Source organism: Phoenix dactylifera, chromosome 15 (genome assembly GCF_051530095.1).
Source record: "Phoenix dactylifera cultivar Ajwa chromosome 15, Ajwa_hap1_PhDact_Kaust_v1.1, whole genome shotgun sequence".
NCBI classification, from domain to species: domain Eukaryota; kingdom Viridiplantae; phylum Streptophyta; class Magnoliopsida; order Arecales; family Arecaceae; genus Phoenix; species Phoenix dactylifera.
Genome location: NC_143204.1, coordinates 16,302,745 through 16,320,880, shown reverse-complemented (window position 1 = coordinate 16,320,880; position 18,136 = coordinate 16,302,745). Strand labels below are relative to the sequence as shown.

At 39.3% G+C, this 18,136-nt stretch overlaps 2 protein-coding genes and 1 non-coding gene across 4 annotated transcripts; all 3 read left to right on the top strand.

Annotated features, from left to right (window-relative positions):
* The first annotated feature begins 720 nt into the window (after positions 1-720).
* Positions 721-794, top strand: TRNAN-GUU (transfer RNA asparagine (anticodon GUU)). The gene has a single exon. It is a non-coding gene; the product is annotated as a tRNA-Asn (tRNA).
* Positions 795-2,503: 1,709 nt separating this feature from the next.
* RUS3 (root UVB sensitive protein (Protein of unknown function, DUF647)) lies at positions 2,504-11,145 on the top strand. Of its 2 annotated transcripts, XM_008793092.6 has the most exons (15): positions 2,504-2,775; positions 2,883-2,940; positions 3,478-3,537; positions 3,621-3,659; positions 3,760-3,822; positions 5,082-5,138; positions 5,330-5,393; positions 6,988-7,071; positions 7,882-7,964; positions 8,058-8,187; positions 9,001-9,093; positions 9,782-9,920; positions 10,090-10,130; positions 10,214-10,401; positions 10,788-11,145. In XM_008793092.6, the coding sequence occupies exons 1-15, from the start codon at positions 2,615-2,617 to the stop codon at positions 10,884-10,886; spliced, it is 1,359 nt and encodes a 452-aa protein (XP_008791314.3). In that variant the 5' UTR covers positions 2,504-2,614; the 3' UTR covers positions 10,887-11,145. The 2 variants fall into 2 exon arrangements, with proteins under 2 accessions (XP_008791314.3, XP_038990019.2); XM_039134091.3 differs by lacking the exon at positions 5,082-5,138 and having other exon boundaries at positions 2,543-2,775.
* Positions 11,146-12,719: 1,574 nt separating this feature from the next.
* Positions 12,720-17,827, top strand: LOC103708255 (DNAJ heat shock N-terminal domain-containing protein). The gene is made up of 3 exons (XM_008793091.6): positions 12,720-14,499; positions 17,117-17,175; positions 17,293-17,827. Exons 1-3 carry the CDS (start codon positions 12,808-12,810, stop codon positions 17,348-17,350), a joined length of 1,809 nt encoding a protein of 602 aa, XP_008791313.3. The 5' UTR covers positions 12,720-12,807; the 3' UTR covers positions 17,351-17,827.
* Positions 17,828-18,136: the final 309 nt, after the last annotated feature.

Here is an 18,136-nt window from a genome sequence, read left to right as displayed (position 1 = left end):
AAGAATGAATAAAATATAACAAAGAGGACATTGTCTTAAATTTCGTCTCTTAATGTTTTTCCTTAATTAAATGCCTAGCCCTAGATTTCCTATTTTTGAGCCTATTTTGTTTTTACTAAAATGTATAATTGACAAGCGAAGGGTAATAGGATAGGTGGGTTGAATATGGTTCCATATAAAATAAATAGGTTGGGTATGAGTAATTTTTTCAACTTGATTATATATGGATTTGAGCATATAAGGCTTTAGTGCAGTTGAAAATTTGTATTGTAAGTTACAACAACTAAAATAAATAGGTTGGGTATGAGTTATTTTTTCAACTTAATTATATATGGATTTGGGCATATAAGGCTTTAGTATAGTTGAAAGTTTGTATTGTAAGTTACAACAACTAATAATAACAATAACCAAATATTTATGTAACTTAGAGGCATGACACCTCTAATTTTCACATGCATGTATGGCATAGATTCATAAAAGTTGGTTGAACCTATATGAGATATGCCACCAACTGTTATTTGCATCCATCAACCATGAAACTCAGTGTGTCTTATTTTTTTTCTTTCTTTTTTTTTAAAAAAGAAAAGTTATGCCCACTGAATGACTTACCTTTCACCCGGATCACAATTGAATGAGCTATCTACATTCCAATAATCATATGTAGTCAACGCAAGACAGAAACAGGTTCTTTTAGTTTGATTAGATGGCGATGTCACGCAAGCTGGAATAGCTCAGTTGGTTAGAGCGTATGGCTGTTAACCATAAGGTCGGAGGTTCGAGCCCTCCTTCTAGCGTCCCTTTTTTTTTTTCCAATAAACCGGACAACAACTTCACTATTTTAACATTTCCCTTTTTTTTTTTTCTCCCTCAAGAAAAATGCCTTCCCAGGGTCCAGCCATGACTTCATGTTACCAATAAACCCAACAATAAAACCTTCCGGCATCTTTTTGGGAGACATATATTATATGAATTTTTAACATTTTTTTTTTTTTTGGAAAAATGTATTAGGGCTGCAAATGGGGCGGATCGAACCAAGGTATGCTTGACCTTGACCCAACCTAGTTTCATGCGCGGATCTTGATGTTGAACTAGACCCAACTCAGAAGAAAATTGGATCATGTCCATGGAAAATTTCTTTGGCCTAGTGGATTATATATATGTATGGATCAGATCCATTTTTTTATGCATTGGGTATAGTTAGGAATGCATGCATTGGGTTAGGTCAAGACAAATTAAGGTTCAATAAAGCCAGACCTACTTGGAATGTCGAATGAGTCCAATTTTGAAACCTAACCTGACCCTACGAGTCTCCACAAATAGGTCAGATTTGGTAGAAATGGATCAGGTTGGGTCAGGTCATTAATCAACCCAACCCATTTGCAGCCTTTGAGTGCATCTAGAACCTTAGATCCTAGTCTATCCTAACTAGGATGGACTGAGATAGTTGCATCCTTACGCTTGGAATAGCCTCGCATCTTAGTACACCGATTTTTTATTTTTTATTTTTTTTTTGTTAATGATCATATTGGTCTGCCTCAATCCATCCCATCCTATCCCACTATAATATCGACCCAGCCTCAAACTGAGATAGATCCTAGTGTTTGAGATTTAAACGCTTCACTCATACAATATCAACAATATGATAGCATCTAAATTCAATAACATACAAATAAAATTGGTGAAAATAATCTTGATTTATCATGTTGATTCTATGTAAAAATTTAAATTTTATCATGGTTTGAAGCAGCAATTACCATATCTACAAAATAAAAATATATCAGATCATCAATTTTTAACAAAGTGTCAAATACAATAAACCTATGAGATGAGGAAATTTATGACTAATAAATATTGAAAATATTGCTGAATCCTTTAGGGCTCGTTTGGTTCGCGGGAAGCATTTTCCTTCCTAGGAATATGATTCCTGGGAAACAAATTCCTAGGAAGAGGATGCCTAGGAAAGTACCTTTGGCATGTTTGGTTGACCATGGGAAAGTGACAAATTTCCAAGATGCTTATGTTTGGTTGGCCATCCACTTTCCTAGAAAAGTTATATATAATTCCTATTATGCCCTTAATAAAAATTAGGTTTTTAATGCCTCTTTAATGCTTCTTTAATGCTGAAGGGACTTTTTGGGAAAAAGTAAAAATGGAGTGATTCCCGCCTCATGGAAAAGTAACTTTCCCATGTTTCTCATGGGAAAGACTTTCCCATGAAATATGGGAATCATATTCCCATGGGAATATAACTTTCCCTTCTTTCTCCTTTGAAAACTCCAACCAAACAAGAGGCATCTCATTACTTTCCCGTTGACCACACTTTTCCCCCTTCTTTTCCCGCGAACCAAACGAGCCCTAAGTGGTGCACTTTCATCAACTTACGTGAATAAACTAAAGAGAAAAATAACATGAAGGAAGTCACAGACCACCCAGAAGTCGGCAATTATTTTCGCCGATTTTCCATGACTTCCTCTCACGTGCATGATACGTGACCCGATGCGCTGGGTCGCGAGTGGCCTCCCCTTCCCTCGCCTCCCTGGTGGCTGGTGCTCTCACTTTGTTTCCGTCGTCTTGACCAGTGTCAGGGAAGTCCGACTGCATCGCTCCCGCTTCCATGGAGAGCGGAGGGATCGAAGGCAAAGACCAGGAGATCTCCTCCTCTCCTTCTCCTACTCCTCCATCGATCACGCTGGAGGAATGGCGAGGCTCGTCCTCCGCAAAGCTCTATCGAACCGCTGTCATCACCGCTGACCCCTCCTCTCTCGCCCTTGAAAGGTTTCAACTTTAAAGTCTCCGATCCCTCCTTCTACTCGATCATCTCCCTGCTGATATCATCCGCTCTTCCTTTTTCTCTAATCCGAGAGAGAGAGCCTTTGTTTCAGGTCCGGAAGTCGATGGCACCATTTCTGGAGGAAGATTCTTGAGGCCTTTGTTCCGGAGGCAAGTACTAGATCCCCTGTTCCCTCTCAAAGTTTGCTCTTTTTTTTTTTCTTTCTCTTTGTGACTGTTTTTCTTTTGAAATTGAAGAAATTTGGGTCTGGATCGATCCTTTTCTCCTTTGTTTTTCCAACTAGTTCTTATATCGAGGCCTAGTGCAGAGTCTCCTTTAAATTTGATAACCTTTTCGGTTCATGTTGGTATTTACTTTGTCCTGTGATCGCTGATCTTTAAGTATATGATGCAAGTTGGAGTTTCATGTCGTTGGTGATTAACTATTGTATTTCACGATGGTGGGATTTGATTTGATTTCATGAAGAATTAGAAATAAAGATAAATAAAAAGAAAAAAAAAAGAAATTTGCTGGAATTTGGGATGTAGTGAAACCTATCAGTAAAATACTCCCGAGTCTAATTTGAGACAGAATAATGTAAATTAAGGGGGCAAAAAGAACTTCAGATGATTAGATTAGAGTGGCACTGGCACTTAGAATTTTGTGACTCAGTTTGTGGAGCAAGGTTGCAACTTTTATTGTGACAGGGTTTCCCAGGCAGTGTGACTCCGGATTATGTTCCTTTCCAAGTGTGGGATTCTTTGCAGGTAGTTTCTGATGCTTGGTTAATTATTCAGCATGATGACTATGCATTTTGCAATAAGCCGTTATCTTTTTGCTTTTGCTTCAGGGGCTCTCAACTTACATACGTTCCATGCTCTCTACTCAAGTAAGATTACACTCAATTGTTTTGGCCCTTGATTACTTGTGAAAAGATGTAGTTCTAGCTTCTTGTATATTTTGATTTTGGTTTTCTGAACTGGCATTAGGCTCTCTTGGGTGCCATAGGAGTTGGTGAAAAATCTGCTACTGTCATTGGTGCTACTTTTCAGGTACTTGATAATGGCTTTATTTTTTAACATTCTTGGGATTCGACTTTCAGTTCTGAATCTTCTATATTGAACAATATAGAAAATATGAAGTTGTGGATGGAGAAGTGCTGAAGTATTATGCCGCTCCAAGTACTTGATAATACTACTGCATATATTCCTTGTGCTACATGATAAATTTGCACCTGCAGGGTTGGCTTCATGATAAAAAAGGGAATAAAGTTAGATCATATGATTATTTAGTTGAAATACTCACATGGACTTATAAAAGGTTTAAATGATGGAACTTAAATACTCCTTGGTTCTATCTTGCACCAAAATGGTAGGCCAGTCTTGTAGCTGTTGGCCTGTCAATAACATCTGCAAATTTAAGAATATGGCTCCAAACTAAAGGAAAGTCAAAAAAATGAAAAGGGAAGAATTTTGGACTATGAATATAAAAGCTGGGGAAGAACCTTCTGATCAAAGAGAATTGCTAGTAGACCTAATTTTAAGTTGGGAAATGAAAGGCCTGCCTTTCTGGTGGCCAATGTCTTGGTAAGTAGTGCTGTAGAGGTATTTTAATCGGGCTTTAATGAGTTCTAATATGCAGCGCCAAGCAGTTCCGCTTTCTCGGTCCGAGAAGTGCATTGTTGGAACTGGGCTGGAACGCCAAACAGCTCAGGATTTCATCTTTTTGGCTGTCATTTTTAGATTTGTTTTAGTGTAATTTCTGCTTAGAAGTCTTCAGAAATAGTCAATGGAGATTGCCAATCAATAAGTCAGCCTTCTTCTTATCAAGACATCTGCTATAGTTGTGTAATTGGTTGACTTGAATCCTAGAAGCCTCTTTCTTTTGGAAGGGGGTGGTAGTGGATGGCTTTTTCTGGTCAGTGGCCATGAAGCTTCAAAATTGTTACAATGATGCAATGTCTGAAAAGAAGATAAGTTTGGAAGTTCAGGGTATCTTAGGAACAATCTTTAACAGTGAGCCTTTATTGATTACTAGGAGGCCTTTTTAAAGCTTGTCCAGAATGCGTGGGTTTCATCTTATGCCACCTTTAGCTTGTACATGAAATTAACAGACCCATTCTGGATTCAAACAGCCGAGTTCTGTTTACCTGTATGTGTATAGATACACATATATCACTTTTCTAGTTACTCTAAGCACTTCTTTTGCAAAAAATCTCAAATATTGAGTTTGAGAAAGATGCTAACACAACTGTATATGCTTCTCTATTTATTTTTGCTAACGATTAATCATAAATGGAAGAATTTGACAGTGGTTTTTAAGGGATTTGACTGGAATGCTTGGAGGTATCTTATTTACGTTTTACCAGGTATTCAAGTTCTATTCACCTTCAGATTTTGAATCAAACTTTATAGTTTTTTAGTAGTTCTCTTTTAACCTTTTCTGTTGCAGTAATTGTGCTTGATGTACTTAGACAATATTGTCTTTTCCATCACTTCCTTGCTTTTAATGCAACGTATTTGTTTTTGAGCAACTGATGCCATATGACTTTCCCCCTAGGGTTCTAATCTTGACAGCAATGCCAAGATGTGGCGTTTAGTTGCAGATTTTATGAATGATCTTGGTAATGTTCTTATTACTTGTCTTGGTTTAACATAATACTGTTGAAGATAAACTATTTGTCTCTAGTAAAAGTGCATTTAATCATTTACATTCTGTAGTGGACAAATTTAAACTTCAGTTTGGATTTACGTAATGCCTACAAGCATATGCGACAAAGTGTGGAAATTTTATATGGAGTACATGTGTGGACCATTATATGTTTCTTTAGGGTTTGATGGATCTAATGGGTTTTGTCTTGTAACTTGTTGACCATCAATTTTCAGAAGATGCATTGGATGCTCAGAAACACAGTATCAAATGGGCATTTGGCCCAAAGTTTTTAAGATTCTTGGCCTACTGAAATAGAATAGAACATCAAAATATTTTTGTTTTTTCTTGGATGGTATTGGTTTGGTTTTGTGCAATAGACATTGGTTTAATCTGGATTTGCTTAGATTTCCCTGAAAACTTTAAAATGAAACAATTTCTATGAATGATAATAGTTATGAATTATCCATGATATATAGTGAGAAAAAAGCCTCCAGGTTTCAAGTGCAAGTGCATAAGTTCAGGTCTTGAAAGCAGCCATTTCATTGTATCCAGAACACCCCTTCCAACATCCCTATTGATGGGTAAAGGTGCTGGACAGTGGCCCTCTTAATCATCCTTTTTTGTTTTAGTTTGGGTGGGGGGGGGGGGGGGGGGGGGGTGATGGAGATGAGTGTTTTCCAGGAAAGGGATGTCTGGATATCTATGCATTTCAATGTGTTGACAATTACTCTATGAAACTAATACTAATTACTAAAACTTCATATTATACTTTGCAAAATGATCGATCATGCATTTATGGGAAAAAAAGCTTAAGTTTTCCTATGTTAGTTGTCATTTTTCCATATTTTCTATGTTCTTATAAAATGTATTATTTTTCTTTTTTTGACTTTAAATGTCGGTTTTCTGATCCTGCTTCCTTGCTATTTTAAACCATGAGACCTTAAAGCAAATGCCAAAATGTCATGTGGCTGCACCAAAATGTGTCTCAGAAATTAAATTTACACTGTAGCAGCATAGAATACGCTGGCTTACAGGCTGGCAAATCTGAATGCATGATGGTCCAAATTGATAAATGACAAGCAGTGCTGTTGGCAGTCGTCATGGACTATATTAGTTGTTCCTGTCCTTCAGCATCTGTCTGTTTATGTGAGACATACTGGCGGACATAATTATTATATGTAGGTACTGCTGACATGCCTATCAGTGGTAAACATTTTCAGAAATCTCTTGGGAGGACAACCATATGGTTGAACGCAATTTTGCTTTTTGTAGCAATGGAACTAAAACCATCTTCTATGTCAGTGTGCATAGAGTAAAATCTAGCATTTATGCTGATTGGTCAATCACAATTTCATGCCATTAGACTACCTCTTTGATCAATTGGCTCGTTAATATCTGCTTGGGATTTAGAAGTTCGTGGGCTTCTGAAAGTTTCAGATATTCCTTTCTAACATACATTGTATATATTTACTTATTCATTTGTTGGCAGCACTCTATACTAGTAGCATATCTAGATCCCCACCTATTCTCTTCTTGAATTTTGATTGTTTTTATTGTGGTTGCAGGAATGCTGATGGATCTTGTATCTCCTTTGTTTCCTTCAGCTTTTGTTGCAATACTTTGCTTAGGAAGTTTGTCGAGAGCATTCAGTAAGTTCAGTGTCACCATAAACAATTGTACATCTTGTTGGCACTAACTAGTCAATTAAGAATTCTCATTGTGTGTTAGCTGCTTTGAGCTGTGACATTGTGGAGGAACTTGATACATTAGCATGCTCTATTATTACTATGGTGAGCCTTATGTATTAAATATGACAAGAAAATAATGGAGGGAACATTGCATGAGCACAGCAGACATCTGCTGTAACTATGCACCCTTCAGAAGAATTTTTGGAGTTTCTTTTCTCTCTCTTTTCTTCACTAGTGGTTAATTCACAATGCGTTCTGTTGTTTGGACCATAGTTACAACAACTCCTGAGGTTGGGCACCATCTGTTCCCTTTGGAACTGGAATGTAATCATCAAGAACTTTGTTCTGACTGTCATGCTAACAACTGATTGCATCGAGAAAATGCTTTAATTTAAAGTAATACTTGAAGTTTCTTTTATAATTGTGGATAGATATATGTTAGATATTCTCGTTTTATGAGGAGATACAATCCTGCATTGAATCTTTTCAGTCAACATGTCAATAATTTTAGCTAAGCCTCATGTCTAACAGTTAACTTTTAATGTAATAAAAGTTTACCTTGTTGTCAATGTACTTGAAAAGATACACCTCTATATTAGCCTCACATGTTGGAAGTTTTTATTTGCTGTTTTATATTCTCTAATGAAGGTAAAATGAGTGTGGTTTTATGAATATATTAGTCATTTTTTTTGAGCTTTCTTGGATTTAGGATATCTAAGATGACATGATTTTTTTCTAATGGATCCAATTTCCCATTATGTTCCTGATCAGCTGGTGTTGCTAGTGGTGCAACTAGAGCAGCTTTGACTCAGCATTTTGCACTTGAGAACAATGCAGCAGATATCTCCGCTAAGGTGCAAAAGCTTTTATATCGTTTTCTGGTGAATCTTGCAATAGTGTAGTTGCTTGTGCATATATGTATATGTACAATTTTGTAATTTTGGCAGGAGGGTAGTCAAGAAACAATGGCAACAATGATTGGGATGGCACTGGGAATGCTTATGGCTCATGTTACAAGAGGACATCCTATTGTAGTGTGGGTTTCATTTCTCTCTCTCACAATGTTTCATATGTATGGTGAGTACAGCTTCTATAATATTCTTTCCTCAAAGTTGTTTACAATTCAAGTCATGATCTATGCGACAAAGTTACTAAATTTCTCAGGGATTTATTGCTGGAAGCTTCACCCAGAACTAATAGTTTTATATCTAAACTCTAGTTTGTCTCTATGAATGTTACTGTTTGGCCTGAGTAGAGGAGCAAAGGAAGCTTTAGGCTGGTTGAAAGTATTTCTTTCTTTGTTAATGGTATAAGCTAAATCCTGTTCTTACATATTTGAATATTAGGATATTAATATGACATGGTAAGGGGAATACAGGATATGAGTGTGTGGTATTCAACCGTAAATAGAGGGAATCAATCAGTTGTAGTTATTGTTTCCTTTCTCAATGGCTATCTGCTGGAACCTTCACTTTCACTTTTTTCTGTAGTTGCAGCCTAACACATACTTATGTTGACTATGAATGGTTGTACAATCTTCAACCTAGCAATGCCCTAAAAAACATATGTTCATAAGAATATGCAACATATCCTAGTTTTTATTCACTGGGCATAGCCACTTCTATGTAGCTCAGATATTTAGGCATCTTTGATTACATGTTGACAAGACATGTCTAATGTTTTGGTGTGAATTTGACTGCGAAACTAATTTGCTATTATGCTCAGAGTAGACATTATGTAAGATTATTTTGCTAGAATAGGATGTTCATTGTTCCATGTACTTATCATAGTTGACTTGCATCCACCATTATTCCATGACCCTCCATTCTTATTGATGTTTTTCTGAGGATATAGTAGTTCGACTTACATCTTGTTGCTGTTTTCTTCCAGCAAATTACAAGGCAGTGCAATGTCTTTCACTGAATACTTTAAATAATGAGAGAAGCTCCATATTGCTGCAATATTTCATGCAGAATGGCAAAGGTGATGATCATTTTTTTTCTTCTTAAATCTAGATTTGTATGGAAGACTGGTACCATAGTCTACCGTACTGGTCGGTACGGGCCGGTACCGGCCGGTACATACCGATACTGGATCCTACCGGTACGGTACAGCTACATATTTCGGTACCGAACCGTACCGGCCGGTACCGGCCGGTACCGGCCCATACCGACTCGGTACCGGCCTGAACCGACCAGTCCGTACCGGCTCCAATTTTTTTTTGGCTTTTAGCCCCATTGGTACTGTACCGATTCGGCTCGGTTTGGTTCGGCACCGTACCGGTACCGATGCCCACCGGTACGTCGGTACAGTCGGTACCGCGTACCTTGACTGGTACTATCTGTTTAGTATGGATAAAGCATATCAATGAATTAATTGGTGCCTACATTGATATATTGGAACCATTCAGTTGACAAGCTTGTGCATTGGGTAAAAAATTTTCGCCTTGCAGTCTACCTTACACAGGAAGGACAAAAAAATAAAGCACTAAAATATTGTCGTCACCCCTAACTTTTGTGCTTGATCTTTCTGCATTTTTAATGATATCATTGACTCTTATGTTGTGGCTTGAAGTATTCAAGTCTATCCCTCTTAAACCTAGTCAAATTGTGCTTTGCTGTAGGAACCTGCTGCAAATGAAGTACCTTAATAGGTGTTTATCTTTTGCCAGTTCTCTCACCGCAAGAGGTTTCAAGGAGGGAGCATGTTTTTCCTGTTTGGGCTAGCTGGCATAGTTCAAATAATGCTGAATCACTGTACCGGCATGTATATGTAGCTGTCAGAGCTTCCTCCTTGAAGCACTCTGATATGTAAGTTCTTGACTTCCACTGTTAAAGACTTAAATACCATTTTTCTTTCTTGGTTTTTCCCAACAAAGATCCAAAGATACAATTAGGATTGTGACAAGTATCCATCTGCAAAAGAATCTCATTTAATTGTATCATCATGACTACTAAACTTGAAGTCGATGTTTGACAGGATGGAGCTTTCAAGATCTGCAAGTACCCACTATAGGAGAGGTCTCACTTAATCTTTGGTGATTGAAAATTTTATGTCAGCCTGTGTTTGGTTTGCTAATTTAGTTGGTTATTGCTTATTTCAGCTAAATATCTATTGCTGGAGAGGAAAGGAGTGATACATGTCATCAACCATAAGGAGGCAACACCTGCTGATATTTTGCAGTCCTATGTTCATGCTCTCGTCTTAGCAAATCTTGTGGACAGAACCCAGTCTTTGCACACCGAAAGCCGCCTATGGATGGATGAACATTACCCTGTTTTCATTGTAAAGGTGCTCTTCAATGCTTGATGTTTTTATGATTAGTTAGCTACTCAAATCCTATAAAATCTTAGTGTTCATGGGAGTGAGTGAAGCATGCATGCCCATTTGAGTTTTAAGGAACATAGCTACTCCAATTAGCTCAAAAGCAAGGAGGGCAAACTTTGTACCACAAAAAGAAGAGAGAGAAAATTAAAAAAAGAGGGCAACCTGATGTTCTTTGGCCATCTTGAGGCTGTTGTGGTTCAAACCCACTTGCCTTCCATAATAATACCATTACGGTGGCAGAAGCAAGAACACATGAATGTAGTGAAATTAAAAATTATATCTGGTTGTGTGTTTGATGTCCTATTTTTTATGTAGTGTCAGTGCTTATGGATTGTGTTGCCTTGTTACAGCTAAAGTCTGCAGGATGGGCAACGGAACGGCTTCTGTCACCGTCTGTTGTTTGGAGGGCAGACTGGTTCTGCAGTCCCTCAGATGAGAAGATCAACTAGGTAACAGAAAAGACCAATCCCTTGATGGTGCCCTAGACTGGAGTATGGCTGTTAGGTGTATGAGGTCATCTTTTTGGCAATATTTCACAAGATATCTAGATAATGATTTGGCAGGAGAGTCTCAATGATAAGCTTACAAGATTGTAAAATTCTGAGCAACAATCAAAGACTGCTGATGAGTACCCTGCTTCATGTACTTTTACTAATCATAAGCCCATAGCTTTACATATTTGTAGTGAAAAAAAAAAATAAGCAAAAACCACTGGTGTGCTGGTTTTTTTTTTTTATTTATTTATTTGTGCTCAGCTTAGGATTTGAATAACATCTGCTTGGGCCATGACTTTTGGTCAATTAGTTTCACCTACAAAAATGAAAAATTAGTTCAAAAAATTATTGTAGCCTGATACCCAACAGAGATGGAGATAGGACTCGACCCAATTAGAGTTTGGTCGGGGCCAAACTTAAACTGGGACTTGAACCCTACTATTGGGTTTCAGGTTTTACAAAATTTAAGTACCCACTGTCCTAATCTTTTTCAGTTTATATTATCTACTGGTATTAGCTTGTTCCACTTGCCTATACGCAAGTGGCAGCCCAGAGTCTCTTCCAATTCCTTTGTTCTTACCGCACAAACCACTCCATCTGCGATGGCCTCCAACCCCAAACACCTCTATGACAATGAAGTCTCCGAGATCCTCTCCTGCCTCTTAGCAAAATCCATCACTGCTTGTTTGGACTTCCTGAAATGCTCACTTGTGCATCATTTCCTCCTCGCCCAATCTCATCTCCTCACCAGCCGGCGACGAGTGTCGTGGCTTGTGATGCATGGAGCTGGTCGTGGGTCAAATTTGGGCACAGAAAATATTAAGTTATACGTAAGCCTGATCTGAAGCTTGTCTAAAAATAAACGTTCATGATCAGCTCTGGTCATGCATGGGCATTGCTGTAAAGTTTCGACTACCCAATCTCGAGAGACTACTCTCTCTTCTGCCTCACAAGGATTCCGGGTTGGTACTCATTTTTATATTGCTGGGTCTAGATTCGGCGGACAAATACATGGAAGGTTAACAAGATGATCAATTGAAGTCTGAGAAATCTACAAGTTGACTATTTATACTGCATGCCAAGCACTGTCATAGTTCGAGGTGGCAATTTGGTCTTTGCCAAAGCCATGTTGGCATGCGATGATGAATCACGGATCACCTTCCTTCGTGACAAAGAAGGACGAATTTCGACAGCAGCGTCAGCGAGGATGAGAATAGCGGAGTTGTGAAATTTGTTATCAGAGATCAGGAGGCCAGATTAGTGGCTGCTGAGAGTCGGTGGATCTTCGATCAGTCCATCGTCGATGCTGAGCTCAGAGTCGTATAGAAGAGCATCATATATGTGAGGTGTGTTTTGGGTGCGGACTGTATTATTCTTAAGGAGGACTCAACCACTGTGATCGAGTAGATTCAGAGTTAAGGCATGTTGCTGGTGGGATGCAGTTGCTCTACGACATTTGTAGTCTTTTGAGTGAGTATGCTTTCTATCGAGCTACATATGTCTATAAAGAGACAAACATGTTGCGGACTGGATGACATCCTATACGGTTTATCACTCCAGCAATTTTATTGAAAGAACTATGTGTCTGTCCCGTCTCTCTTGCACTATTTTTTTTTTTTTTTTGATTTTATAGATTGTACAAAAGAAGAAAAAGAGGAGGAGGAGGAGGAGGATACACCTTCCTTTACGCCAACCGCTGGGTCCGTCATCATCCTCCTGCGCAGATCTCAAAGCGAGGAGTGGATGATCTAACGGTGAACGCGATGGAAGGTGAATCCAAATTTCGCGCGAAGTACAGTACACCACCAGCCGCGGTCCTAAAATCTAATTCTAACCCTAAGCCCAACCCTAACCCTAGAGCTCGCGAAGCGAATACATGGCGGAGGGGAGGAAGCGGTGCCTCTACGAGGTCCTGGGCGTCCGCCGCGACTGCTCCCAGGATGAGATCCGCGCCGCCTACAAGCGCCTCGCCCTCCAGCTCCACCCCGACAAGCTTGCCGCCTCCGCCTCCAGAACCTCCGCCGCAGACGCCACCGCCGCCTTCCAAGAACTCCGCCATGCCTACGAGGTTCTCTCCGACCCCAAAGAGCGCGCCTGGTACGACTCCCACCGCTCCCAGATCCTCTTCTCCGACCCCTCCTCCACCTCCAAGTCCCACCGCCCCTCCGCCTTCTTCGATCTTGACCTCTACGCCTTCTTCTCCAACTCCGCCTTCTCCGGCTACTCCGACGCCGGAAGGGGCTTCTACAAGGTCTACGGAGATCTCTTCGCCAAGGTATACGCCCAGGAGCTCTGGTTCGCCAAGGAATTGGGGCTGGGCGCCGACGCCGTCGCGCCCGTCCCTCTGATCGGCAATCTCGACAGCCCCTACCCCCAAGTCACTGCCTTTTACAATTACTGGCTCGGATTTTGCACCGTGATGGACTTTGGTTGGGTGGACGAGTACGATGCGTCGATGGGGCCGAACCGGAGAACGAGACGGGCGATGGAGGAGGAAAACAAGAAGGCGAGGAAGAAGGCAAAGAGGGAGTACAATGACAAAGTCCGTGGGTTGGCGGCGTTCGTCAAGAAGAGGGACAAGAGGGTGATCGATATGATGGTGAAGAGGAATTTGGAGGAGGAGAAGAGGCGGGCAGAGGAGAAGGCAAGGAAGAAGGAGGAGGAGAGGAAGAAGATGGAGAGAGCGAGGATGTATGAAGAGCCTGAGTGGGCGAAGATCGAAGAAGAAGAAGAAGAGATGGTTATGAGACGTGGGTTTGATGACTTAGAGGAGGAGGATGATCAAAAGAAGAAAAAGAAAAAGGGTGCCGGTGAGGAATTCTACTGTGTGGTGTGCAATAAGAAGTTTAAGTCGGATAAGCAGTGGAAGAATCACGAGCAATCGAAGAAGCACAGGGATAAGGTTGCGGAGCTGAGGATGACATTGGAGGAGGAAGACAAGCTCTTGGAGGAGGAGGGTGACGACGAGGGAGTCCATGTAGAATTTGATTATGAACCACCAGAGTCAGAGGAGAGTGATATGGTGGATGAACTATGTGAAGAATTGAGGGAGGAAATCAGGTTGCAGGAGGATGGGAATGATGATGAGGATTTGGAGGACAGTGATCAAAAAGTTGGTTTAGATGATGAAGTTAGCATTTTGGAAGCAATGGTTTCGGGGCATAAGAATAGGAAGAATTATTCTCAGGATTTCCATAACTCGACATCCAATTATGACCATAATCTTGATAATGATGAGCAAAATTCGACAGGATATGATTCCAAAAGAAGTCGCAGGAATCGAGCATCAAAGAGATGGACAGGGGCAGACATGCATGATGAAGCGACGAGGCAAGGGATCGGTGAGTCCCAATGGGAGGACAGTGAAGTTCAGAATCAGGAAGACAATATTGAGGATAAAAAGGAGGGTCCATCTAGTCCTTTAGAGGAGGTTGCAACCAGAAGTAAGGGAGGTCGAGCCACAGGAAAGAATCAGAAGTCTAAAAAGCAACCGGTGGATGGAAAGGGAGCTGGAAGAAAAGACACAGCTGGTGACTCAAAGAACTCATCAAAAGGAAGGAAACAGAAGGTAAAGACAGCCCTACTAATTAAACATGCAATTAGTTTGTTAATTTCAGTTGCATTATTTTGGTAGTGACCTGGCATTGTAGAATAGATCAGCGAGAAAATTTTTTAGTGAAAGGATCTCTGGGAAAGAGGAAAAAAATAGTAGAGATATACTAGGAAAACTATCTCCTACTCTCTGTTCTCTAAGAATTATGAGTTTATATTCAGAAAACTTATAGCAGAACATTGTCAGTTAATATGCCATAAGTTGCAATGCCCATATTTTCAACATAACATATCACGAATCTTGGAGCTTTGTAGTTTCAGGCATCATAGCCTTCAATCAATAACGTTCATTTCTGATCATATATCTTGATTAGTTTCTACCTTTTCAAAAGCCAACAGTTCTATAAACATTAGCTTATTGCTGCAATCATTTTAAAACCAGTACTCAAGTCCTTGTTCTTCGTAATTTTCTGTTCAAGATTTTGAATATCTACTTCAACTGATATTGTAGGTGTACCATAGACACAGAAATGTAGTTGTCACTCCAGTCCTCTCTCTAAGAGGTCCCATCTACTTCTGAACCTTTTTTAGTCATTATTTGTGGACAAACAGTTTCTTCCAATGTGTGAAGTTTAAATGAAAGAGATGTCTCTTCAAATAAACGAGAAGTAATTAGGTCAAGTTTAGATATCAAATAATGTAAACTAAAGAGTGAAAAGAACATTCTTAGATACAGATTAGTGAAACACTCCAAACAAATGGCAAGAGTGAACTCTATTTATTGAAATAAGTTAGAAAAGGGCATCCTGGTGCATGAGACTTCTGCCATTGCAGGGTATTACATGCTGATGACCTCTCACCTATGTATAGGGGAAAAGTTGCATAAATCAAAAGTAACAGGTGTAGTCTTAAGCAGTGGGCAAGAATTTAGCTAATCTTGGTTTTATTATTAGAGGTGTGGATGCTGGGTGGATTTTGATGAACTCTTGAATAAAAACTAAGCCCTCCAAAAACTAGTATTGCAAAAAGAAAATAAAATGCAATGACGCGAGAGAGTTTCAGTAAAAGCAATTATAGATTGCCTTTGCCATGATGAGATAATGTTGGCCATGCATTATCGCAACATAGTGCTTATGGAGACAACATGACTATGGTTCAATGTGCATGGGTGCATCATGCATTCCATGGCTTAAAAGCTCAGTTTCCCTTTTAAAGCTATCCTTGAACTGAAATTTTAAGCCAAAACTTGGAACTTTTCTATCAATATCAGTTGAGACTGGTAAAAGTTTGCTTTAGGAAAGAAAATCTTCAAATCCAACCAGAACAGTTCTTGAGATACTGAATCAGTAATAAAGCCTCCTAAAACATTAACATAACTGAAATGGTGCTACAAATGCCCAAAATGACCCTGCCACATGTTGGTAAGGGTCTCAAAATGTCTAAACTTGTTGGTATGTCTTCAGCTTTTGTTGCTTCTATGTTCATACCTACATCTCTGCAACTATAAATAAACCAAATGCCTGAAGATATATCCCTCCTCTTATGAAAAGGATCAGCAAAGATTCATAGTGCTGTAGCATGCCTATAGGGATCCTTGAAAGCAATGGAGTTTGAACCTAAAATTCTGTAAATTTTTTGTATTTGAAATTAGCACATCATCTATAATTTTGTTAAGATTATTACGTGGTCCTTCTTAAGCCAGCATGAGTCATCTGATTTTCTTTTAGCACTTTTAGGATTAACATTGATGAGTCAGTCAAACTATCCATCGTGATGGCAGTATTTCCATCATGTTTAAAATCTTTATGAACAAATGAGAGGAGCTATAACATCTTCTCTGTTCTTCTGCAGTTATGCAAATTTCTTGATGATAAGAAGGGAAACAAGTAGAAGGGTACGCCTTTATTACTTGCTTGGTGATTCTCGATCAAGCTAGTTGACCCTACAAGGTTGAGCACAAGGATTATGCTCCCTAGGGTTTAGATGTTTTCTGCATAAAAATCTGCGCAGATTGACTCATGAAAGCAATTAAGATTTTGAGTGAACTCCAAAAGGATACTGTTGGTGGTAAATAGGGTCAAGGAAGGTTCAAGTTTGAGGTATGAAGGAATCAATGGATTAAGGTGGTCAGATGGCACAATGCATGTTGGCTGGTGCAAGAATCAACCCTATTTTAGAGGTTCTGGACTTCTTGCCAATAGATTTAGGGTAGAGTTTGTTGGTAAAGGGGTTTGGATGTATTTAGAATTAAAAGAGTCATAATCTGGGGATTCTTGAAGCTTGTTCCCGAATAACTTGAGGAGATTAAAATGCACAATTAACTCCAGCAACATGTCTTCTGTCATGCGGCTTCCCCTTTTATGCATGAGCAATCTACAAGTGCCTCATGGTAAGGTTGTGAACTCTACCTTTTTCTCTTTTTTTTGTGATGAAAATGTCCTGGTCAAGGTCGTTTTACAACCCTTAAGCCTTTATATGTTCTGTTATCGCAGAACCCATTTAGTCAATCTTGAATTCCTGAATCTCTATGCACAAATTTGTCTGTGAATATGATATTCATAATAACTGCATAACCTTTTGGAAGTTTTGCAATTTTCTCTTTGTCAACTGACTCCGTAGATTATTTGAATCAGGCAACCTCAAAGGCTCTGAGTAATGCATGTGGGACATGTGGAGAGAGCTTTGAATCAAGGTACTTTGATATGTAAAAAAGTGTCTTCTAATCATTGCTTCTTATTTTCTTGAATTTGCCCTCCATCTTCTTTAGATTTACAGTGCTGATCGAGTTTGTATGATCTTATTTTGTCAGGAACAAGTTATTTGCGCATATAGGTGCCACAGGCCATGCCATGTTGAAATCATGGTAGAGGAATGCAGATTGCTGATGAAAGAAATTATTTATAGAAATCCCGGAAAAGGAATGCAGATTGCTGATGAAAGAAACTGTTTATATTCTTTTCGTGTATCCTATGAGGTGTTGTTTTCTGGAACAAGGCCAATCAAGCAGACATCACTTTCAAGACTTGAGATATATGAATGGTGTACTAGGATCAGAGCTCCTCTTCTTAGTTAAGAGCCCATTTGTAAACTGCTCCACCAATAGCAAAGAGGAAAAAGGCAAAAGAAAATTAAATTTTGAGACAGGATAAATTTCTTGATTTGACCTTTCAAAGTTTTGATTCTTGTATAAGGAATCTGAATTCCATCATCACAATCTTAATTTTATAGGAACATTCTTTTGATTTTTTTTTTAAGATACATGTTAGGGTGTTTTTTTTTTGGTGGCAACAATACATCTTGTTTCAATCTAACGATGAATTTTCATGAGAACCAATTTATGCCCATTCTCTGACTTGTTTCGTTAACAGCTTTGCCCGATAAAATTGCACCAAAAGCTGGTTTGGTGCTCAACCTGGATACACGCATGGCAGCACTTGCACCTCTAGGATCCAGCATTTGCAGATCAGTATTATCTCTGGCATTAATTTCAGACTGCCAACTGGATGGCTTTGAAATTTAAAGACATGCAATACTCTCTGGTTCTAATCTCACCATCTTAACGGGTTCTGGGTAAATAGCAGTTGAAATGAGAACTATAGTAGATTCTTCATCAGCCAGTCAACCAGGGCACGGCCTTTGAACCCAGCAGAGAA

Excerpts from the sequence above, each read along its gene's own strand:
- RUS3 (XM_008793092.6), top strand. The coding sequence starts at position 2,615 with ATGGAGAGCGGAGGGATCGAAGGCAAAGACCAGGAGATCTCCTCCTCT. Across the intron at positions 9,921-10,089 it reads TCCTTGAAGCACTCTGATAT|GATGGAGCTTTCAAGATCTG; the intron begins GTAAGTTCTTGA and ends GATGTTTGACAG. Across the intron at positions 10,131-10,213 it reads AAGTACCCACTATAGGAGAG|CTAAATATCTATTGCTGGAG; the intron begins GTCTCACTTAAT and ends TGCTTATTTCAG.
- LOC103708255 (XM_008793091.6), top strand. The coding sequence starts at position 12,808 with ATGGCGGAGGGGAGGAAGCGGTGCCTCTACGAGGTCCTGGGCGTCCGC. Across the intron at positions 14,500-17,116 it reads CAAAAGGAAGGAAACAGAAG|GCAACCTCAAAGGCTCTGAG; the intron begins GTAAAGACAGCC and ends TATTTGAATCAG. Across the intron at positions 17,176-17,292 it reads GGAGAGAGCTTTGAATCAAG|GAACAAGTTATTTGCGCATA; the intron begins GTACTTTGATAT and ends TTATTTTGTCAG.